The 25,766-nt window shown below is 42.7% G+C and overlaps 1 protein-coding gene across 1 annotated transcript in view; it reads left to right on the forward strand.

The window, feature by feature from the left end:
- The window catches only part of LOC106590335 (piezo-type mechanosensitive ion channel component 2-like), a 156,859-nt gene that overhangs the window by 91,119 nt on the left and 39,974 nt on the right, over positions 1 to 25,766 (forward strand). Inside the window, 7 exon segments of the mRNA XM_045710585.1 lie at positions 11,685 to 11,919; positions 12,330 to 12,543; positions 21,084 to 21,252; positions 23,691 to 23,726; positions 23,936 to 24,053; positions 24,496 to 24,686; positions 25,365 to 25,713. Coding sequence (XP_045566541.1) covers positions 11,685 to 11,919; positions 12,330 to 12,543; positions 21,084 to 21,252; positions 23,691 to 23,726; positions 23,936 to 24,053; positions 24,496 to 24,686; positions 25,365 to 25,713 — 1,312 coding nt within the window.

Genomic DNA, 25,766 nt, shown 5'->3' on the forward strand with positions numbered 1-25,766 from the left:
AGCTCTCCGTCTCTCTCTCTCTCTCTCGTTGGCTGTCCATCTGTAATTCAATAATTCACTTTGACTGAAATCTGAGGTCCATTTTTCATGCCTATTATTAATTGTAGGGATGTGTTTGTGTAATCCCCACCACTACTCATTTTGACTTTCTCTGTGTGTTAATCACCGAGCTGTCTAAACGCCAACCAACTAAACCCCAACCTACAGGCGTCGGTTGACGATTGGATTTTGAATTGAATATTTTATTAGGTTCGTTCATATCCTCTCCGATGCCGTTGGAATCGTGCGGGCCTAAACCGCAAGAACACATGCATTCGGAAAGTATTCAGACCCCTTGACCTTTTACACATTTTGAGACGTTACAGCCTTTTTCTAAAATTGATTAAATAATCTACACACAATACCCCATAATGACAAAGTAAAAACAGTTTTATAAAAAATAAAAAAGAGAAATACCTTATTTACATAAGTATTCAGACCCTTTGCTATGAGACTCAAAATTGAGCTCAGGTGCATCCTGTTTCCATTGATCATCCTTGAGATGTTTCTACAACTTCATTGGAGTCCACCTGTGGTAAATTGAATTGATTGGACATGATTTGGACAGGCACACACCTGTCTATATACAGGTGTGCCAAGCTTGTAGTGTCATACCCAAGAAGAGTCGAGGCTGTAATCGCTACCAAAAGTGCTTCAACAAAGTACCGAGTAAAGGTTCTGAATACTTATGTGAATGTAATAGTTCAGGTTTTCTTTTTTATAAATTAGCAAACATTTCTAAAATCCTGTTTTTGCTTTGTCATTATGGGGTATTGTGTGTAGATTGATTAAATGTTTTTTTTCCTCTCCAATTTTAGAATAAGGCTGTAACCTACCAAAATGTGGAAAAAGTAAAGTGGTCTGAATACTTTACAAAAGGCACTGTAAACCTGCGAAAATCCTAATTCGTGCAACATTAGTCTTAGCTCAATATTTGTGTTGCGGCGGAATGTGCCGCTCACAGCACACCAGCACTTCCTAATCTTTGTCTGTTTTGCTCCCATTAACAATACATTTGCATTCCAGCGCCAGGGGAAGGAGACACATCTGGTTGACATTAGCTGGTGTTGTGTTTTCGACAGCGGCAGTGCTACATTTCACATTAACATTTTAGTAATTTAGCAGACGCTCTTATCCAGAGCGACGTACAGTAGTGAGTGTATACATTTTATTTTGTGCTAGGGTTACCAGACTCCTCTCTTTCTTACCTCTCCCTCTTTTTCCTCTCTCTTCCTGTATGTCCTTTCCTCTCCTCCTCTCAAGTTCTATTATCTCCTGTCCTCTTTCCATGCCTCTAGTCTTCTATAGTTTCCCCTGATCTCCTATTAACCTGTCTTCTCTTCCTCTCTTATCCACTCTGTATCATCTCTCACTCTGCTGCCATGTGCTTGGTGGATTGCATCTTCACCGCTCCTCATCTGGTGGCTCATATCTTCACCGCTCCTCATCTGGTGGCTCGTATCTTCACCGCTCCTCATCTGGTGGCTCGTATCTTCACCGCTCCTCATCTGGTGGCTCATATCTTCACCGCTCCTCATTTGGTGGCTCGTATCTTCACCGCTCCTCATTTGGTGGCTCGTATCTTCACCGCTCCTCATTTGGTGGCTCGTATCTTCACCGCTCCTCATTTGGTGGCTCGTATCTTCACCGCTCCTCATTTGGTGGCTTGTATCTTCACCGCTTCTCATTTGGTGGCTCGTATCTTCACCACTTCTCATTTGGTGGCTCGTATCTTCACCGCTTCTCATTTGGTGGCTCGATTTCTCACCGCTCCTCATCTGGTGGCTCATATCTTCACCGCTTCTCATTTGGTGGCTCGTATCTTCACCGCTTCTCATTTGGTGGCTCGTATCTTCACCGCTCCTCATTTGGTGGCTCGTATCTTCACCGCTCCTCATCTAGTGGCTCGTATCTTCACCGCTCCTCATCTGGTGGCTCGTATCTTCACCACTCATCTGGTGGCTCGTATCTTCACCACTCATCTGGTGGCTCGTATTCTCAGCGCTCCTCATCTGGTGCCAGTGAAAGAATCTCAGTGCCAGGACAGGGCTCCTGCTCCAAACTTGCCCCCTCTCTCTCTCTCTCTCTCTCTCTCTCTCTCTCTCTCTCTCTCTCTCCTACTCCCTCTCCCCTAATAAAAGCAGTGTGGGGAAGTGTTCTCTCCAAGTGTACAGCGTGTTGTGGAGTGGTAATGAGTTGGTATGTACCCCCCACCCCACCCTCCCTTGGCATGGTCCTTTACAGCTGTATGACTCAGGGGCTAATTAGAACCTCACCACCATACTGCTCCGCTGTAGTCATCACACATGCCAATGTACAGGCTCACTGTGATGCTATAGCTAGTCCATGGACCTGTGCGCTAGTCTGTAGGCTAGTCAGTGGTAGTGAACTAGTTACAGATGTAGCTAGCTGATACTAGCTAGAAGCTACTGTAGGAAATGGACAAGACAATGGTGGCCGCTACTGATGCCTACTGAAACCCACCACTCTGATCCTAGACTTCACCCTTGACCCCTTACAGGGGGGGCTCCACCTATAGTTCACTCTGCCTTAAATCTAGGGGCCCCTCTTAGTTTGATATCTTTAGGGTGTAAGGTTAATGAGCCGCTATGTTACTGATCCCATATACAGTGCATTCGGAAAGTATTCAGACCCCTTGACTTGTTCCACATTTGGTTACGTTATAGCCTTATTCAAATTAAATAAAAAACTGAAATATCATATTAACATAAGTATTAAGACCCTTTACTCGGTACTTTGTTGAAGCACCTTTGGTAGCGATTACAGCCTCGAGTCTTCTTGGGTATGACGCTACAAGCTTGGCACACCTGTATTTGGGGAGTTTCTCCTGTTCTTTTATGCAGATCCTCGCAAGCTCTGTCAGGTTGGATGGGGAACGTTCTGACATGCACTGCCAACTGTGGGACCTTAAATAGACAGGTGTGTGCCTTTCCAAATCATGTCCAATCAATTGAATTTACCACAGGTGGACTCCAATCAAGTTGTAGAAACATCAAGGATGATCAATGGAAACAGGATTCACCTGAGCTCAATTTCGAGTCTCATAGCAAAGGGTCTGAATACTTATGTAAATAAGGTATTTCTGTTTTTTATGTTTAATAAATGTGCAAACATTTCTAAAAAACAGTTTTTGCTTTGTCATTACGGGGTGTTGTGTGTAGATTAATGAGTTTTTATTTTTTTATTTCATCCATTTTAGAATAAAGCTGCAACGTAACAAAATGTGGAAAAAGGCAATGGCTCTGAGTACTTTCTGAATGCACTATATGTGACAAGGGCTTTACTTTAGTTGAGATCAATTTTGTTGTAGCTGAGGAAAAATATTCTTGGCCATACCAAATAATGTGTCTAATTGCCTTTTAAAGCATTCCCCTTCCCATTGCCCTGTCCATGCAATGGTGCCATTTTTTTAAAGCTTATAAAAAATGTATTATACTGGTATTTTTATTGATGTGATAGTACTCATCACATCAAGTTATACAAATACACTGAGTGTACAAAACATTAGGAACACCTTCCTAATATTGAGTTGCACTCCCCCCCTTTTGACGTCAGAACAGACTCAATTCGTCAGGGCATGGACTCCAATGCTTTCCACAGTTGTGTCAAGTTGACTGGATGTCCTTTGGGTGGATGACCATTCTTCATACACACAGGGAACTGTTGAGTGTGAAAAACCCAGCAGTGTTGTTGTTCTTGACACAAACCAGTGCATCTGGCACCTACTACCATACCCCGCTTAAAGGTGATTTTTGTCTTGCCCATTCACCCTCTTGCCCATTCACCCTCTCAATGGCACAGATACACAATCCATGTCTCAATTGTCTCAAAGCTTAAAAATCCTTCTTTAACCTGTCTCCTCCCCTTTGTCTACACTGACTGAAGAGGATTTAACATTTGACATCAATAAGGGATCATAGCTTTCACCTGGATTCACCTGGTCAGTCTATGTCATGGAAAGAGCAGGTGTTCTTAATGTTTTGTATACTCAGTGTAGCGCAATAGATCAGTGGACCAGTGGTGTCTTTTTTTGTGACAACATTTTGAAAAACATAGCAAAAGGTACATAACTACAAACTATTGATCATTTTGATCATATTTTAAAATGTTAATAATAATAACCTTAGTATAAACAGAAAAAGAAAACAAAAAATGAAGTGGGCCTCCACCCCTATTCTCCCATCCCCTTCCCCCAACCAGCTAACATGTCTCCATCCAGAATATGAGCTTTCCAGTAGTTGTTTATATATTATAGAGATCAGTCCTTTCGGGAGCTCATCATTTATCATTTATTTAGAAATCCCATCATTGGATGGTAGTTGGGATTCCCAAGGGACTCCATAGGCCAGCATAGCTGACCTAAGTTGTAAATATAGAAAAAAAAGAAGTTGCCTGGTAATGTGTATGTATCTTTCCAATCTTGGAATGCTGCACCATTTCTGTCCATGATATCGGCAAGGGTACGCATTCCACATTTGGACTATTGGGGGGATGCAATAGCCTGATATATTCTTTAATTGTAATTTATTCAACCCAGATGCAAATGCATTATTTTTAACAAAACCTTTGGTGACATCCCATTGAATCCGGAGGTCATCTACTGAATTTGTATTGATTATTATGAAATAATTTAGTTACATTTCAAATTGATCCCAGAATGTAGGATTATTTAGTAATGAATGTCGAAAAGCCAACTTGTAGCTCTTTTAGGAGATTCTAAAATGTGAAGTTGGCAGCAGTAAGCATGGTGGTCAGACAAGCTCATACACTACATAACCAAAAGTATGTGGACACCTGCTTGTTGAACATCTCATTCCAAAATCATGGGCATTAATATAGAGTTGGTCTCCCCTTTGCTGCTATAACAGCCTCCACTCTTCTGAGAAGGCTTTCCACTAGATGTTGGAACATTTCTGCGAGGACTTGCTTCCATTCATCCACAAGAACATTAGTGAGGTCGGGCACTAATGCAGCATTCCAAGTCATCCCAAAGGTGTTCGATGGGGTTGAGGTTAGGGCTCTGTGCAGGCCAGTCAAGTTCTTCCACACCGATCTCGACAAACCATTTCTTTATGGACCTCGCTTTGGGCATGGGGGCATTGTCATGCTGAAACAGGAAAGGGCCTTCCTCAAACTGTTGCCATAAAGTTGGAAGCACAGAATCATCTAGAAGGTCATTGTATGCTGTAGCATTAAGATTTCCCTTCACATCGAATGAACGGGGCTAGCCAGAAACATGAAAAACAGCACCAGACCATTATTCCTCCTGTACCAAACTTGTTGGCGCTATGCATTGGGGCAGGTAGTGTTCTCCTGGCATCCCCCAAACCCATTTTTGTCTGTCGGACTGCCAGATAGTGAAGCGTGATTCATCACTCCAGAGAATGTGTTTCCACTGCTCCAGGGTCCATTGGCGGGAGCTTTACACCACTCCAGCCAACGCTTGGCATCGTGCATGGTGATCTTAGGCTTGTGTGCGGCTGCTTGGCCATGGAAACCCATTTCATGAAGCTCCCGATGAAAGTTCTAGTGCTGACGTTGCTTCCAGAGGCAGTTTGGAACTCAGAGTGTTGCAATGAAGGACAGATGATTTTTAATTACCCGCTTCATCACTCGGCGGTCCCGTTCTGTGAGATTGTGGCCTACCACTTCCGTTGTTGCTCCTAGACGTTTCCACTTCACAATGACAGCACTTACAGTTGATCGGGGCAGCTCTAGCAGGGCATAAATTTGACATACTGACTTGTTGGAAAGGTGGCATCCTATGACGGTGCCACGTTGAATGACACTGAGCTCTTCAGTATGGCTATTCTACTGCCAATGTTTGTCTATGGAGATTGCATGGCTGTGTGCTTGATTTTATACACCTGTCAGCAACGGGTGTGGCTGAAATAGCCGAATCCATTAATTTTAAGGGGTATCCACATACATTTGTATATAGTGTATGTCAAATTTCTATTTTCCTGATTAAATTATGGTTAGGCGCTAGCGGGACACCTGTCGACAACTTCCGGTGAAATTGGAGGGCGCGCAATTCAAATAAAGAATCAAAAAATGTTGGGATATTAAACATTTAGGTACATACAAGTGTCTTATATCGGTTAAAAGCTTAAATTCTTGTTAATCTAACTGCACTGTCCGATTTACAACAGGCTTTACAGTGAAAGCATGCCATGCGATTGTTTGAGGACGGCGTCCCACATCAACATATTTTGCCACTGGCACAGGCTTCATAAAATCACAAATAGTGATTTAAATATTCACTTACTTTTTGAAAATCTTCCTCTGATTTGCAATCCAAAGGGTCCCAGCTACAACATGTAGTGTCGTTTTGTTAGATAAAATCCTTCTTTATATCGCAAAAAGTCAGTTTAGTTGGTGCCATCGATTTGAGTAATCCACTCGTTCAACATGCAGAGAAAGGAATCCAAAAAACTACCACTAAACCTTGTTAAAACAAGTCAAAATATGTTTCTATTTAATCCTCAGATAACCTAAAATGTAATTAAACTATAATATTTCATACGGAAAGAAGTATGTTCAATAGGAAAACAATATTAGCAGGTGCGCGTCCTCTTCGTTGCACGTGCACAAACTGATTTCCAACTCTGAGTACCAGCACTAAAACTCATAATTCTTCCTCATTTGGGAAGAAACAAGCCAGAAACCTTGAAAAAGACTGTTGACATCTAGTGGAAACCATCGGAATTGCAATCTGGGAGCTGGATTTGGATATGCCCCTATACTTTGCATTGTAAGAGCATGGGCTCTCAAAAAAAAAGACAATTCTGGTTGGTTTTTCTTTGGATTTTCTCCTAGCATATCTATTGTGTTATAGTCTCATTCATTATTTTAACATTTCTACAAACTTCAAAGTGTTTTCTATCCAATGGTACCAATTATATGCATATCCTGGCTTCTGGGCCTGAGTAACAGGCAGTTTACTTTGGGCATGTCAGTCAGACAGGAAGTGGAGAAAATTAGACCCTAGCCTGAAGAAAGAAAATAGAGGTGTAGATAATAGTATGAAATTGATTTGTGAGAATGGTTTATGCCTGTTTGAGTAGAAAGTGTGCTATTTTGCTTTAGGATTATGTGCTCACCAGGCATCAATGAGGTTGTAATCAGAGTATATATTGGAAAGCCTTGGTTGCGTGTGGATGATTGTAGTTGGTCTTATTAGATTTGTCCCGCATGTCCAAAATAACATTTATATCTGTCCCAATAACCAGATGGAATTCAGTCAGTTCTAACAATATGTTGTTCAGAGAATCAAAAAATGTAGGATCATATTAATTTGGAGCATACACATTAATAAAGGCAATTTTCTTTCCATTGTGGATAAATTTAAGGAAAGTGATTCTGCCTTCTTGGTCTGCACCTTTACCCAATATGGTGATTTTGAGTTTCATATATACAGTGCATTTGGAAAGTATTCAGAACCCTTGACTTTTTCCACATTTTGTTACAGTACAGCTCCGAGACAGGATTTTGTCGAGGCAGAGATCTGGGGAAGGGTACCAAAACATTTCTGCATCATTGAAGGTCTCCAAGAACACAGTGGCCTCCATAATTCTTAAATGGAAGAACTTTGGAACCACCAAGACTCTTCCTAGAGCTGGCCGCCCGCCAAACTGAGCTATGGGGGAGAAGGGCCTTGGTGAGGGAGGTGACCAAGAACCCGATGATCACTCTGACAGAGCTCCAGAGTCCCTCTGTGGAGATGGGAGAACCTTCCAGAAGGACAACCATCTCTGCAGCGCTCCACCAATCAGGCCTTTATGGTAGCGTGGCCAGATGGAAGCCACTCCTCAATAAAAGACAATGTAAAACAAATGATGTAATTGTAATCTTTAGTGTTAATAAGCCTATGGATGTAAAACAGGAAAACCGATTGCTAGCAGCTCTGTCTTACCATCTGAGCCAAGCAGGACCACCGGATGTTATTGTTCATAGGAGCCTTAGAAGCCTCAACGTCTGATCTCGTTATTTGTGGCTTTACCAATAGACTAATTTACAGGGAACTGGCTAAACAGCTGAATGGCTCCCAATGCCTTTGGTGTGGTGTTTTCCTTGGGTTTTATATGTGTCATTTGTAAGGTACTAAACTGAGGCTTGTGGTTGGGGATATAGAATTGGATTCGGCCTTTGTGGCTTCACTCGACAGGCCTGCCCACTTCTCGCAATATCCCTTAAGTTTTTCACACGCTTAAAGGCTTAGTGAAAGCAAATACCCTAATTTTTTAGTGGCAAAAGTACAAGGCTTGATAGAAAAGTAATGTAGTGCGTTTATGTAGTAGTATGCAATAGTAGTCTGACAATATTTTTGGTCAGTTGAAAACAGAAGCTGACCAATGACCAACCAAGTATCCAACTAGTCATGAAACTGTACAGTGAACCAGCAGTATGACTAGTCATAATACTGTACAGTGAACTGGCAGTATGTACTAGTTATAATACTGTACAGTGAACCGGCAGTATGACTAGTCATAATACTGTACAGTGAACCGGCAGTATGTACTAGTTATAATACTGTACAGTGAACCGGCAGTATGTACTAGTTATAAGACTGTACAGTGAACAGGCAGTATGTACTAGTTATAATACTGTACAGTGAACCGGCAGTATGTACTAGTTATAATACTGTACAGTGAACCAGCAGTAGACCTACCAGGGGAGGTGCTGACGTCTAGACTGGCTACAATAAACCCCACTGACTCCAGCCACCACCTCCATCATCTCACAGTGTGTTAGTGATATGGTATGTTTCAGTAGGTGCGGCCTGTGGACAGACTGAGAGCCTGTTTGTGAGAGCCGGGAGGATGATGTGGAATCTGATCCCTCAGGAGGTTCATTAGGGAGCCGTTGGTTATTTCGCTGCCTCCTCTGTTGAGCATTGGGGTTTGAACTCCCAGCTGCAAGCTCCATTGGCGCAGCCACCCGGCGGCCACATGGGAGCAGTTGCCGCGGTTAAATAAACCGGGCTTCATCAAACGCAACTTGTTTGATCAATTACGATATGCCACGGCCGATAGTGAGCAGATTACTGACTTTGGTATTTTCTCTCAGGCTCTAGCGAGAAAGACTTGTTTGTGTTACTCTGTGGAGATTTTGCGATAGGGCGGCGAGTGATCGCACAGAGCGCTCATTCATTGTGGTGGTATAATAAATATAGAGTAGGGGAAATAAGTAGGCAGATTTCATTTTTTTTACCATGTAGGCCCCTTTCAAATAAACAAGTGATTAGGCTACACTAATGTTTTTTTATTTCAGTTCTGTAATTGCTGAGTGCAGTGTAGATATTAAATCAGAGTGTGCTGTTGAAAGGATCAACCTGGTTTAGATATGGTTTAACCATGGTCCAGGTTGAGGTTCCCACCACAGCAACAGTGACTGAACAAGGGTCTCGAGTTCTCAACCGAATCCCCAAAGAGTCTTTCATCTCACACGTTGGACTATTATGTGTCTATATGAACCATGAGAGAATAATGTTTTTAGGAAATTATGCCAATTCATCTCAGATGACCACATGTACCCATGTGACAACACTTTTTTTCTGAAGAACAGTTTAGTTTTTTAGCAATAGTTAGCTTTTTCTGTGTTCAGAAATGGGAGCTTTTTATCTAATTAGTGATGTCTGTTTCTGAAGCAAAACCTTTCTTAGTTTTTCCTTCAAATTGTATTTATTGTGATAAATATCAAACATTGAACTATTCCAATCCGGGGCCCTTTGAATTTCCTTTTTTGTGGTAACGTACCATTGTTGGCCATTTTGCCAATCCAGAAATAACATGTCTATGCCCAGAAGCCTTCATATTGCTTTTGTTTCCCTTCCGGACGAGCATAATTGGATTTCCTCATAGTTATGGCTTCTTTTTATTGTTTATTTGGAGTGATACATTGGACAGTGACCCTATGATTAATTCCTCTAGATGTAGCTATTAAAGCCTGCTGTATAAATGAAATGATTGTTATGACTTGAGTGCATATCACACGTATTTCGTTAGAACAATATCCACAATGTTACTTGATACATCTTTTGTGCAAAGTATGTAAAAGAACAGATGCGTTCAATTTCAAACTCCATCACCGTTTCATTTTATACCACTGCTTTAGTTTTTTTAAATGTTGTAAAATGTTGCTTCTTGTGACATGAATGGTATACGTTTGTCCATTGTCTGCTACCTTGTGGTCATTTCCAGTGTTGAAAAGTATCCTAAAACATATGTATTTATATAAGTAGGCTAGGTATAATTACGGTGTAAATACACATTGTTACAAAGTCACAAACAGGTAGGCCTATAACAGTTGTAACTACTATGTAACTAACATGTAGATTTTTTAAACACTTTATCTAAAGTGTTCCTAAATGTCCTTGTGTCTAAACTGAATTAACAACGGACATTTGAAGTACATGAAGTACATGAAGTACATGAAGTACATGATGGAAACATAGGTTAACCGATGTTGAGCGTCTAGCACAGTACGGAGTCAGCTAGTCTGACTGCTGCTTTTGAGGTGAAGCCCACATTCTGTCTCGTCTCCAGCGTCCCACACCTAATCTAATTTCTCTTAATGCTCATCCATCCTGTTATGTCCCAGTAGATTCATTTATGTTCCCCTAACCTCGTTAGGAGAGCCTTTCGCCTAACGCATGTCACTTTATAATCTAATGCACAGACAAACAGGCTAATAATTAGTCTTTATGTACATTTCAAATGCACCTGTTGACATATATATTATTTATAAATGAAAGAAGGAGAGCAACATCTATAATATAGTACAGAAGATACCAGCAATGACGCAAGGTTAACATCTATTATTTTCCTGGGATTTATGTTATGAATACACATAACAATCTGTTTAGCTTTTTCCCTTTGTTACCTTCACCATATGGCCTGCTATGAACCAATGTTATTTTCTGACCTTTATGAGACGTACACTATAGCTCATGGCTAATGTAAACCAGAATGCTAGCTAACCATTTGCAATCCTTATGCCTTTTTCCTGGTTTGCATGACAGCAGTCTTCTAATAGCCAACAGTATAATTGCTATTTAAATCAAAACACGCACTGGCTGATGTTTAGTGAAAAGTGCAGGTTTGCTGAATTGGAGGCCGTCGTTAGACTTGTTGAGTCGTTTGATGCCTTAAAAAGAGACAGCTAGTTAAAATGGTTGGAGTACGGTCCTGCTGTATGTCACTGTCAAACAGACCTGTAATCTCTCCTCTAACCCCTCTCATTAATCATTAAAATGGGACGTAACTCCTCGGACCCTCCTTAAAACCTCTATCAGCAGCTTCACTGCAACATGGTTCTGCATCAAATGCTTGACAGGGTTTTTAGCTCAGCTCTGTTGTCTCTACACAGAAACACTCAAAGTATCAGACATATTGGCAATACAATGACTTCATCCAATACTATGTCTTCACAGTATATTGGATTGATGTCTCTCAGCAAAGCAGGGCTACTCAGCAAAGCCGTTTCTACTCAGTGGAGCAGGGTGTACAGGAGATTCATTTCTGTGTTGATACTCATTGTATTCATCTTCTTTCCCCAGGAAAAGAAGGAAGACGAAGAAAAGGGAGGAGGAGGAGGAGAAAAGGGAGGAGGTGGAGTTGGAGGAGGACGACCTGGTATTCGAGGAGGACTTTGAACACGGGGATGGAGAGATGACCGGGGACGAGGTGGAGGAGACAGGAGAGGGGGAAGAAGGGGAAGGTGAAGAAGAGGAGGAGAGCACCAAGATGATGATCCTTCGTCAGATAGCGGCGGTGGCGTCCAAAGTCAAGGAGATCATTGGGAATCTTATTACCACTGCAGGGAAAGTAGTGGTCACCATATTACTGGGCCTTACAGGTAAGTGCCCTCACTCAAACGAATGACTGACCATCCCAAACGTATCAACAGAGCAGTGCAGTTACTCAATTTCTAATTTGCTTGAATTGACTTGAATGAATCATTGATTGAACTTAATGACATTTTACCTAGAAACATTCAGTATTCAATATTAAACATTTGCATGAGACAATACACACATTAATGGTTAGGATGAACCTTGTTTCCCAAAGCCTTACTGAATGTAAAACTTCCTTACCTAGAATGGTGCCATATTTTTCATTCTCTGGTGTGAAATGTAAAAATCAGAGATGCGATCGGACAACAACGTAAAGTCAATACTAGGAAATACAATGCAAACGGCTCCATCCAGTCTCACTGGTGATGTTCTATCAGCCACTATGTCCCCCTCTGCTTCTGTGCTGTTCCAGGCATCATGCTGCCCTCCCTGACCTCTGCGGTGTACTTCTTCACCTTCCTGGGCCTGTGTACCTGGTGGTCCTTCTGTCGGACCTTCCACCCGCTCATCTTCAGCTGTCTGTGTGTCCTCATGGCCATCTTCAGTGCTGGACACCTGGTGGTTCTCTACCTCTACCAGTTCCAGCTCTTCCAGGAGCTCATCCCACCCGGGGACAGCTACGCCAGGTGAGAAAGTGTGCTGTGGGTGCGTGTGCATGTGTTTTTTCAGGGGAGGCGTGGCTCAGTTGGAAGAGCGTGGCACTTGCAATGCCAAGGCTGTGGGTTCAATTCCCATGGGGGACCAATGTGAAAAAGTATGTCAAATGTATGCACTCACTACTGTGAGTAAACCTAAAGAGAGTGTCTACTAAAACATAATGTGAAATGTTTTCATGTAGTTTCAATACATCACCTTTCGTTGAAATCTAAAGGCAACCCACGTACATCATTCAAAAAAGTAACACATTGGACATCTGTATACTGGATGATTTTGAATCACAGCAAATCCGCATAACATCTTCGTGTGTAATCACTTAGCTGCAAAGGAACACTGAGGCTCTGACTGTGACCAATAAGATTACCCCTCAAAAAATTGTCTTGGGGATAAAAATACCCCAAAATAAAATCAAGAAATCCAAGTCTCAAGGACTGAGCCGATTGCATTTGTCAGAGTAGGTGTCAAGTGTCCGTCCGTTGGCTTTGGTCGTATCCGGCGTCACAGCGGGTAAGTTACAATCCGACCATGAAAGCAATGGTATTTCTTGTGGAAGAGATTACTTGTGTCAAGTTGAAAGGGTGAAGAATTATCTCTCCCTCCCTCTCTCTCGCTCGCTCTCTCTTTTCTCTCCCCTCTATCTTTCTCTCTATCAAATAAAAGAAAGGGAGAGGAATTCCTATGAAAAGCAGCACTGGGAGTTGTCAGTGGACGGTGCACCTTTAAGATTAAAGGGCCCTCTGATAAAACATGTGCATCGTCTGCCTCTTCGCTCCAGACAACACACAACAATGTGTTTGACATCTGCTGGAGGCTGTAGATCATGGTGTATTTCATCTGGCCCCGGCATCAGACACTCAGGCTCGCTCCACCCGCCAACAACTTTACGGAGGATTTTTGAACGGGAATAGCAGTTGGGATGTTGTCATGCCATGGGAGTTTTGTGTTTTGTGTTTAAAGGAGTGGAGTTGAACTTGGTATTGACCCAAGACGTTATGTAATGTATTTGGAAGTATTTGGGCTTAACTTATAGAGAAGTAAATGAAGGTTGTCAAGGAATGATATAATATACTCAGTGGTATCTCTTGTTGTTTTTTATCTTTAAACAGGCTATTGCCCCTGGGTCTGGGGTGCTCCTGAGCCAAAAGGTATTCCCTAAATAACTACGGATTTGTGGTTTCATGAGTTAAGAAATAGACTAATATTACAGTACCTTCAGAAAGTATTCACAGCCGTTGACTTTTTCCATATTTTGCTGTGTTATAGCCTGAATTTAAAATTGATTAAATTGAGATTTTTTGGTCACTGGCCTACACACAATACCCCATAATGTCAAAGAGGAATTAATTAAATTAATTAAAAATGAAAAGCTGAAATGTCCTGAGTCAATAAGTAATCAACCCCCTTGTTATGGCAAGCCTAAATAAGTAGTCATGTTATGGGTATGCTTGTAATCATTAAGGACTGGGGAGATTTTCAGGATAAAAATAAACTAAATGCAGCTAAGCACAGGCAAAATCCTAGAGGAAACCTGGTTCAGTCTGCTTTCCACCAAACATTGGGAAATTAATTCACCTTTCAGCAGGACAATAACGTAAAACACAAGGCCAAATCTACACTGGAATTGCTTACCAAGAAGACAGGGACTGTTCCTGAGTAGCCATGTTAGTTTTAAATATGCTTGAAAATATATGGCAAAACCTGACAAATCATCATCTAGCAATGATCAACAACCAATTTTACAGTGTTTTAAGAGTTACAGTTTTGACTTAAAATCTATGGCAGGACCAGAAAATGGTTGTCTAACAATGATCAACAACCAATTTGACAGAGCTTTTTTTAAGAATAATGCGCAAATGTTGCACAATCCAGGTATGGAAAGCTCTTAGAGACTTGCCCAGAAAGACTCACAGGTGTAATTGCAGCCAAAGGTGATTCTAACATGTTTTGACTTACAGGGTTGAATACTTATGTACAGTTGAAGTCAGAAGTTTACATACACCTTAGCCAAATACATATAAACTCAGTTTTTCACAATTCCTGACATTTAATCCTAGTAAAAATTCCCTGTCTAAGGTCAGTTAGGATCACCACTTTATTTTAAGAATGTGACATGTCAGAATAATAGTAGAGAGAATTATTTCTTTCAGCTTTTATTTCTTTCATCACATTCCCAGTAGGTCAGAAGTTTACATAAACTCAATTAGTATTTGGTAGCATTGCCTTTAAATTGTTTAACTTGGGTCAAACGTTTCGGGTAGCCTTCCACAAGCTTCCCACAATAAATTGGGTGAATCTTACATTTTACATTACATTTACGTCATTTAGCAGACGCTTTTATCCAGAGCGACTTACAAATTGGTTCATTCACCTTATGATATCCCATTCCTCCTGACAGAGCTGGTGTAACTGAGTCAGGTTTGTAGACCTCCTTGCTCGCATATGCTTTTTCAGTTCTGCCCACAAATTTTCTATGGGATTGAGGTCAGGGCTTTGTGATGGCCACTCCAATACCATGACTTTGTTGTCCTTAAGCCATTTTGCCACAACTTTGGAGGTATGCTTGGGGTCATTGTCCATTTGGAAAACCCATTTGCGACCAAGCTTTAACTTCCTGACTGATGCCTTGAGATGTTGCTTCAATATATCCCCATAATTTTCCTCCCTCATGATGCCATCTATTTTGTGAAGTGCACCAGTCCCTCCTGCAGCAAAGCACCCCCACAACATGATGCTGCCACCCCTGTGGTTCATATACATGATTGTGTCATTCTGTAGCCGGGCTGTAAAGTTTGTGCTGGCAGCATTCTTAGGTTAAGTTCTTAAATCTGAAAAGTTATTGTACGATGACAGGGGCGCAACTTTCACTGGGTACGGGGGGGGACATGCCCCCCCTCCCACATTAGGCCCTGCAGTTCCATAAACTCAGAATACCTCTACCCTAGATAAGTACACACACTTCAACCCCCCCTCCCCCAACACACACACACACACACAGTCTGTGACCCATACTGTACACACACAATCCCACCCACTCTGTGACCCAGGGCATCTAGAGTAGTCCCCCCTCCCCACACACACACTGCACTCACACACTCTGACCTGGTACATTCCCCAAGCCACCCACTCCCATTTCAACCTAGGTCAAGGGCATCTAGACAAGTAGTGTGTGTCCCCCCCACCCTCACACACACACACACACACACACTCCCCCAGCCACCCTGTGACCCAGTCTGGTGCATCTGGCCCCTCCATCCATCCAGCCCCTATCAGGGCCCAGAGAGAACCAGACCAGAGAGAGGTGGCACCGGCCGGCCCAGCTCCGGCTCCCCTCCGCTCCACAGACCCAGGTGGTTCTCATTACACCAGACAATTCTTGGCCCGTTCAGAAATTACACAGCTGGTTTCAGGGAACTCAACACGAATTGTGGGAGCGAACGAGAGAGGGAGAAAAAATCGAAGCTGACTGGTTCAAAGAGAGAGAGACAGAGAGACAGAGAGAGACAGAGAGAGAGAGAGAGAGAGAGAGACAGAGAGAGAAGTGAGCCCCTAAGTAAAGTAGATGCAATTTATCTAAATTAGGGCATGATCAGACTCTTTTTAGATGGAGAACACTGTAACAATGCTTGAACTACACCTACAGGCAGCCCTGGGGAGGGCTGGTCAATATAGTGTTTCTGTTGCTTGGTGCCAGTAACATTGCTTTAGAAAGGCCTTAGTGAAGGATACAGGACTAATTGCTGAAAGCGCTCGTTCACCGTGAAATGTGCCCCCCAACTAGTTGGCCAAATCTGTAACTGATGACAGAACACAAACACCTTACAAACCAGTTGTCAGAGAACTCCTTGTGTGTGTCTGTGTGCGTTCATGTGGTGGGGAGTGGTTCTGTATTTGGAGTTTGCTGTAACGCTGTATATTATTGTCCTTTATACAACGGGTGGGTCTAATCCTGAATGCTGATTGGTTGAAACCGCATTCCAGCCGGTGTCTATTCCACAAGTTACCACCGGCTAAATCTATGACGTTAAAATGCCTATTTACTCTGTTCCATCTGACAGCGCAATGGACTGTCTCATCAGCTCAGCCAGGCAATTTATACGCTTAATCTCTACTATACTGTACAAAGCATCTAGCATCGGAGAGACAGACAGCAAGGTTTATTCAAATCTCCGCTGTTGAAAACGAAATGTTATTCTAAAAGAAACGGGAGATACAGAACAAAAAGACTGAACGACTGGGTCGCGTCTATGGCAACCGAACAAATAGAACAAACGACCAGCCAGCTTGGGTAGCAACCCTAACCCTAGATTTCTGTCGGGACTATATCTTGTGGAAGGGTGAGATAATATTAATGCATTTATCAAAATAACTTTTTTAATGAAATATGTAAATCATTATTTGAATATGTTGGTAACTGTAACGGCCGTCGTATGAAGTGGACCAAGGCGCAGCGGGTTGAGTGCTCATTTTAAACTTTTATTGAACACTAAATAAACAAAACAAGAAACCGAACGAACGGTAATGCAGGCTACACACAGCAGTGCAAAAACAACTTCCCACAAATCCCATGACAAAAACACCCCTCTTAAATAAGACCTTCAATTAGAAGCAATGAAGAGCAGCTGCTTCCAATTGAAGGTCAACCCCATCAACTAAACATAGAAATAGAAAGACTAGACTAGAACATAGAAATATACTAACAGAACATTAACCCCGGAACACTCTAAACAAACACCCCTCTACATAAACACATATCCCAACAAACCCCGAAACACATAAAACAAACACCCCCTGCCACGTCCTGACCAAACTACAATAACAAATAACCCCTTTACTGGTCAGAACGTGACAGTAACCCGTTGTATAAAAGTGATAATGCCCTCGAAGCCGGTGTTTGGAGGATATATCGGCATGGTTTGCCGGCCCGAGACTTCTCAGGCATTATCAGTTAAGTGGAGACTGCTGACTGCTGGGTAACGAGGTGTGTGTGTGTGTGTGTGTGTGTGTGTGTGTGTGTGTGTGTGTGAGTGACGGGAGGGGTATTCTGTGACATAACAGTACAAATAAACACAATGGGATCGACCTTCAAGAACGTCTTGCTTTAATGTGTCGAACGTTAGCACCCCATTCGCTCTCTCAAAATCACCAGGAACGACATTACATTTCATGCTAACTCCTAAAAAAGCATTTTCAAATGGGACTGTATTATGTGAAAGACTTAAGACACAGAACTGAAACATAATTCTCCTTGTTTCTTCTTGGAAGTACAGTGAAAGAAGAAGCAAAGGGATGAGAAATAAAGAAGTAGGGTTGGGATCTTTCTCTATACGTCTGCACTCGTTTCTTTAATGAAACCCAGTATTCTACCAAAAGTATTTGCTTGCCTATTCAGACCATTTTGCTGAATCGGAGTTAGTCTGTGAGACAAAGGCCCAGGAGTTAGTCTGTGAGACAAAAGGCACAGGAGTTAGTCTGTGAGACAAAGGCCCAAAATATTCCCCAAATTGGGACGCTGCCCACCACTAATAGCTACAGTACTGGGCTGATTCTGTGCAGAGCTGTATTGCCAATGGGCTAAAACAAAGAACCCTCTGACATTCAAACAGTCACAATCACTACCAGCTTTGTAATTTAACATTTGCGGTTGAGGATACTGTTTTGGTTACTACCAGAGCTCTAGCCGAAATATGTGTGCTTTTCAATTTAGACCCAAACTGCGGAATAAAAACTACTTGAAAGTAGCCCATAAAATGCCAAATGTTTTTTTTTCTATAAGTGCTTATCACAGCGTCAGCGCAAGAATGGGTGTATCAATGACTCAGGCATCTGTGTGTGTTCCTGTTGTGTATCCAATCGGTGTCGTTTGCATGTAGCGGTGCTTATGACTCCACAAATGACATATTTGATCTCCTGCAATCCCTGTTGTAGATTAGTTCTTATTTCTGAACCACGTTCACCGTCTATCTTCCTTGGGAAACCATGACAATCCACGGCAGATTAGAATGACCCACACAGTGCCCTGTGGCATTTGATTCCTCGTTTCCTATCTCCTCACCTCCTCCCCTCTGACCTCCTCCAATGTGTTTTGAGAAGGAGGCGAGGAGAGAGGACACGAGGAATCAAATAAGTACTATTGACATTCACCCTATGCCACTTGATTGAAGACACACCAGTAGTCAGTGGTTAGCTTTCCCCAGCTGTGGCAGCAGCGCTTGGGTATGAAAGCATCTGGTTTGGAGGCTGGCTATGCCAAGGCAGAGGATATAACACATTTATTCCTTTGGACAGTTGAAAAGAGCCACGCACCCAAACCCATCGTGTTACTAAGTGTGTTCTAGGTTCTATTTGTTATTAATAAAAGCTGCAGTTTTAGAATGTTTGTGCACCTCAAGTCTCATAGGCCGACCTACTCCTAACAGGACATGACGGCCGTGATCCCAAAGAAAACTATTCTGGTTGATTATAGCGGCGTGATATAAATCCAAAATGAAAGACTGCTGGAGTGACTATTGTGCACTTTGGCATCTCTCCCTCTCTTTTCTCTCTTTCTGTCCTCCCTTTCTTTCCTTTACCCGAGAGACATCTGTTGTTGTTTTGCTCACCGACTGCCTTCTTTAGTGTTATTAAAACAGGAGAGAGAGAGAGAGAGAGAGAGAGAGAGAGAGAGAGAGAGAGAGAGAGAGAGAGAGAGAGAGAGAGAGAGAGAGAGAGAGAGAGAGAGAGAGAGAGAGAGAGAGAGAGAGAGAGAGAGAGAGAGAGAGAGAGAGAGAGAGAGAGAGAGAGAGAGAGAGAGAGAGAGAGAGAGAGAGAGAGAGAGAGAGAGAGAGAGAGAGAGAGAGAGAGAGAGAGAGAGAGAGAGAGAGAGAGAGAGAGAGAGAGACCATAACCATGTTACTGCTGGTGTAAATTGAAAGTGTTTCTGAGAATACTGAGATGTTAGGCCAGGGCTTTGTGGGTTGTGTGGTTCCGGAGACATGCTTGAAGCAGTTGCAGTTGTTTATACCAGTGACTTTGTCTTGGTGGGTACCCAGCACCGGGCTGCAGCCCATACTCTCTACATTCACTATCTCATTGAAAATACACAGCATTATAGAAACATAACCAACAATGCAGTTTAAAAAATAAGAATAATAAATAAAAGTAACAAGTAACTAAAGAGCAGCAGTAAAATAACAATAGCGAGACTATATACAGGGGGTACCGGTACAGAGTCAATGTGCAGGGGCACCGGTTAGTTGAGGTAATATGTACATGTAGGTAGAGTTATTAAAGTGACTATGCATAGATGAAAACAACAGAGAGTAGCAGAGGTGTAAAAGTGGGGGAGGGGGGGCAATGCAAATATTCTGGGTAGCAATTTGATTAGATGTTCAGGAGTCTTATGGCTTGTGGTTAGAAGCTGTTTAGAAGCCTCTTGTACCTAGACTTGGCGCTCCGGTACCGCTTGCCATGCTGTAGCAGAGAGAACAGTCTATGACTAGGGTGGCTGGAGTCTTTGACAATTTTTAGGGCCTTACTCTGACACCGCCTGGTATAGAGGTCCTGGATGGCAGGAAGCCTGACCCCAGTGATATACTGGGCCATTCGCATCACCTCTGTAGTGCCTTGCGGTCGGAGGCCGAGCAGTTGCCATACCAGGCAGTGATGCAACCAGTCAGGATGCTCTCGATGGTGCAGCTGTAGAACCTTTTGAGGATCTTTTCAGTCTCTTGAGGGGGAATAGGTTTGTTGTGCCCTCTTCACGATTGTCTTGGTGTGCTTGGACCATGTTAGTTTGTTGGTGATGTGGACACCAAGGAACTTGAAGCTCTCAACCTGCTCCACTGCAGCCCCGTCGATGAGAATGGGGCGTGCTCGGTCCTCTTTTTCATGTAGTCCACAATCATCTCCTTTGTCTTGATCATGTTGAGGGAGAGGTTGATGTCACACTGTCCCACGGTCTTTCAAGTCTTGTCCATGTAAAAAGTGTGTGTTTGATCATTTCCGGTATGTGAGTATATGACTTGGGAGAACTAATCAAATGTACTGTCTGGTTATGCTACTGATCAGGGTTACCATTCCAGAGAGTGCTGTACCAGTAGAAGTTCGTTTTTTTACATGTAGCCAACTGCCAAGATGCAGAGGGGGGTAATTGTAATTAAAGAGGGAATAAAAGTAATGGAGGTGTTTCATTCTGTAATATCCTCTGTGCTACTGCTGACTGCTGCTATTCTCTAATTCTCAGAATCCCTTCCAAAAGTATTTGCTTGCCTATTCAGTATATAATATGCATTCTGGTTATTTCTCTCTCTCTCTCTCTGTATCTCTCTCTCTCTCTCGCTTTCTCTCTCAGCTCTACATGGGGAATGGCATGTCAATAGAATGTGGCTGGATTGTTCTTAGATTTTTAAGAGCACTTCAAGATCAACATCACTGCACAACTGTGCAAGAAATAATACTCTACCCACCCTGCCTTTCTCCCCCTCTCCATCCCCCCGTCCCTCCCTCCCTCTCACCTTCCTCCCTCCACCAGTCTGTTTGGCATCTCGTCGGTGGTACAGACTGACTGTTCCTACACCTGGATGTTCCGGGTCAACCCGGCGCTGGCCTGGTACCACTATGTCAACCCCATCATGCTGCTGGTACTCTACTACACCCTGGCCACGCTCATACGCCTTTGGCTCCAGGACCCCACAGACATGGTGAGTTAAAGTTATTGTAACACGGTGGCCATATTGGGGCAGGGCCCCGGAGGTACATGGTGAATTAACTTTACGGTAACACTGACGCCATTTTTGTTCAGGGCCCTGTGGTACACTGTGCACTCCATTACAGAACCCACAATGCTCCAACATGGTGGCTGTCTAACTGTATAGGGTCTACTGTAAAAACACTACCATTTTGGTAGTGTAGCAGTGTTGAACTGTATTTTTATTATTGAAAGGGGTATTTTAATTTGTGGTTCAAAACATGGGCGTATCCATATTTACTGAATGAGTCACTCATTCAGCATGCGTCAAACTAAATTGACACAGAGGAAACCTGCATATTCTTCCTCACATCCACAGTTCTTGGAAATGGTTGGATCTTACGAAGCTGTGGAGGATGACTCACTACACAGATGAGAGACATGTACACAGACATCCTGACTATGTACAGTAGTTATATTACACACACCTGTACTGTAGAAATATTACACACACCTGTACTGTAGTAATATTACACAAACCTGTACTGTACTGTAGTAATATTACACACACCTGTACTGTAGTAATATTACACACACCTGTACTGTAGTAATATTACACACACCTGTACTGTAGTAATATTACACACACCTGTACTGTACTGTAGTAATATTACACACAACTGGACTGTAGTAATATTACACACAACTGTACTGTACTGTAGTAATATTACACACACCTGTACTGTAGTAATATTACACACAACTGGACTGTAGTAATATTATACACACCTGTACTGTAGTACTTTTACACACACCTGTACTGTACTGTAGTAATATTACACACACCTGTACTATACTGTAGTAATATTATACACACCTGTACTGTAGTACTTTTACACACACCTGTACTGTACTGTAGTAATATTACACACACCTGTACTGTACTGTAGTAATATTACACACACCTGTACTGTACTGTAGTAATATTACACACACCTGTACTGTACTGTAACAATATTGCACACACCTGTACTGTAGTAATATTACACACACCTGTACTGTACTGTAGTAATATTACACACACCTGTACTGTAATAATATTACACACAACTGTACTGTAGTGATATTACACACACCTGTACTGTACTGTAGTAATATTACACACCCCTGTACTGTACTATAGTAATATTACACACACCTGTACAGTACTGTATTAATATTACACACACCTGTACTGTACTGTAGTAATATTACACACAACTGTACTGTACTGTCGTAATATTACACACCCCTGTACTGTACTGTAGTAATATTACACAAAACCTGTACTGTACTGTAGTAATATTACACACACCTGTACTGTAGTAATATTACACACCCCTGTACTGTACTATAGTAATATTACACACACCTGTACAGTACTGTATTAATATTACACACACCTGTACTGTACTGTAGTAATATTACACACACCTGTACTGTACTGTACTGTAGTAATATTACACACCCCTGTACTGTCGTAATACTACACACCCCTGTACTGTACTGTAGTAATATTACACAAAACCTGTACTGTACTGTAGTAATATTATACACACCTGTACTGTACTGCTGTAATATTACACACACCTGTACTGTACTGCTGTAATATTATACACACCTGTACTGTACTATAGTAATATTACACACACCTGTACTGTAGTAATATTACACACACCTGTACTGTACTGTAGTAATATTACACACACCTGTACTGTAGTAATATTACACACACCTGTACTGTACAGTACTGTAGTAATATTACCCACACCTGTACTGTACTGAAGTAATATTACACACACCTGTACTGTAGTAATATTACACACACCTGTACTGTAGTAATATTGCACACACCTGTACTGTACTGCTGTAATATTATACACACCTGTACTGTACTATAGTAATATTACACACACATGTACTGTAGTGTAGTAATATTACACACACCTGTACTGTAGTAATATTACACACACCTGTACTGTACAGTACTGTAGTAATATTACCCACACCTGTACTGTACTGTAGTAATATTACACACAACTGTACTGTACTGTAGTAATATTACACACACCTGTACTGTAGTAATATTACACACACCTGTACTGTACAGTACTGTAGTAATATTACCCACACCTGTACTGTACTGTAGTAATATTACACACACCTGTACTGTACTGTAGTAATATTACACACACCTGTACTGTAGTAATATTACCCACACCTGTACTGTACTGTAGTAATATTACACACACCTGTACTGTAGTGTACTATATTCTTTCATGGCCCTACAATGTCCTGTAATGTCCATGTGTAAGGTGATGTGAGTGCCAGTACTGTCACTGGTCATGTGTTTGTAAGCAAACATTGAGGATCACATGAAGGCAGTCTTAATTCCATTTTATTTTTTTCTAGCTTATTTCCACCCGAGATGGAGTCAGCACATCTGAGGTTAGTAGGCTATTCCTTTCTATATGTTGTAACTTGTAACATGATGCAACATTTATTACCTCGTTTTGAGAGTTTTTCAGACGTCAATTATCCAACAAATATCAAATAAATAAAAGCTATTGGACAAGCAAAAACAATGATGATAACGCATACATAAACTTACTCACGCTATTCTGAATCTCCCCGCTAAGTGCGTTTTTCTACCCCAGGTGTTGATAGTAACCTCCAACGGGTCTCGTCCGGACTATGTCCCCACCAGCGGGCCGCTGGGACTGGACCAGTACTCCACACCGCAGTACAAACCAGACCAACCAGGGCCAGACCTGGGTTAGTATCACCCACATACTGGGAATAACACAGGTTGGCATTTATTGCCATGACTTTTGCTCTGGAGGCAGCAATGCAGAGTGGTCACTAGCTGCCAGCCACAGCCACGAAGTCATCAAACCTGGCCCTATCCTTAACCCTAACCGTAACCACACTGGTAACCCTAATGCCTTACCCTAATCCTGAAATGAAGACCAAAAAATTAAAAGCTGGCTCATCTAGCGGTAGTTGCTCAGTTCGGCCTTCCACCGTCAACCTGCCACACACACGCACAACTCGTGTTGGAAAACAGCAGCGCTGGAAAATAGGAAAATCACAAGGAGTGTGAAAAAGAGGAGGCTTTGCTTCTCAAGGCTGACAGCAACTATTAGAGGATGATTCACATCTGGTTCTTGAGATGCTGACAGCTCTCTCCCTCCTTCCTCCCTTTCCACCCCTCCAGCAGAGAGAAAGGACAGCAGTGTGTATGAGGTGGCGGGGGTGCGTGGCGAGGGTTCGGAAGAAGAGACGGCGGGAGGGGCGATGGCGACTGCGCCAGAGGAGGAGGGGGGATCGCCACGAGCAAACGCCGCGGTAACGACCTTCAGGTTCATCATGAAGCAAAGCTACATCTGTGCTCTCATCGCAATGATGGTGAGTCGTATGTGTGTGTGTCCGTTGTGTCTGTCAGAAGAGCAAGGAACAGTCTGCCTTTTCAGTCCCAGACGACGGCGGGGGCTTCAGGATACACACACACACACACACAGCCTCCCGGTGGCCAATCTAGTCATTAGTGGTGACAGCTTAAAGCCAGCCCCTGTGGACCCTGGGTAATGTGTTCCATGTAGTTTCCCAAGCTGATATAGGACTTCAGAGAGCAGGGGCCGGGGTAGGGCTGGGGGGTGCTCCTATTGTTTTACCTTATACGCAGCAGAATAGATGTTCTTTCGCCATTGGTAGTTAGTTAGTGGAGCCCTGCTGAGGTCCCTGGAAGGTTGAAAGGCGGTGGTGGGGGTGGATGTGTAGAAGGCTTCCCTCTCTCTAGAAACAACTCTGCACTCTGTTTTTCATATGTCTCAGATCACTTCATTTGATCTGCTGGTTAAAGGATATTGAGTAACCAGTTTATGCCACTGGCTGATCTCGCTAAAGTGATTCCTTTAGTAACACCAGTGACACCAATGATATGTGATGCTTAACTATTATTCACAGTGTCAGTTCCTAATGTGAGTGGCTTGATGATCTAGCGTTCTCTCTCTCTCTCTCTCTCTCTCTCTCTCTCTCTCTCTCTCTCCTCCCTCCCCATCTCCCCTTCCCTCCCTCCCTCCCCAGGCGTGGAGTATCACCTACGTGAGTTGGCTGACCTTTGTGTTCCTCATCTGGTCGTGCACGCTGTGGATGGTGCGTGACCGACGCAAGTACGCCATGATCACGTCCCCCTTCATGGTGTTCTATGGGAACCTGTTGATCATCCTACAGTACATCTGGAGCTTCGAGATCCTCCACCCCGTGCCTGGGCTCTTCTTAAAGAAAGAGGTGCCCTTCCGGGAACTGGGCTCCAAGATGCTGTGTCTGCTGAGTTTCTGGCTGCTGCTGAGACAGGCGTTAACAGAGAGGAAGGAGAGCCAGAGAGAAGAGGAGGTGCTGTTGGACATCAGGGTCATCCATGCCCACAAGAACGGTGAGTCTGTCAGTTAGTCAGTCTGTCAGTCCGTCTGTTCGTCTGTCCGTCTG

This window comes from Salmo salar, chromosome ssa29 (assembly GCF_905237065.1).
Source record: "Salmo salar chromosome ssa29, Ssal_v3.1, whole genome shotgun sequence".
NCBI lineage: Eukaryota > Metazoa > Chordata > Actinopteri > Salmoniformes > Salmonidae > Salmo > Salmo salar.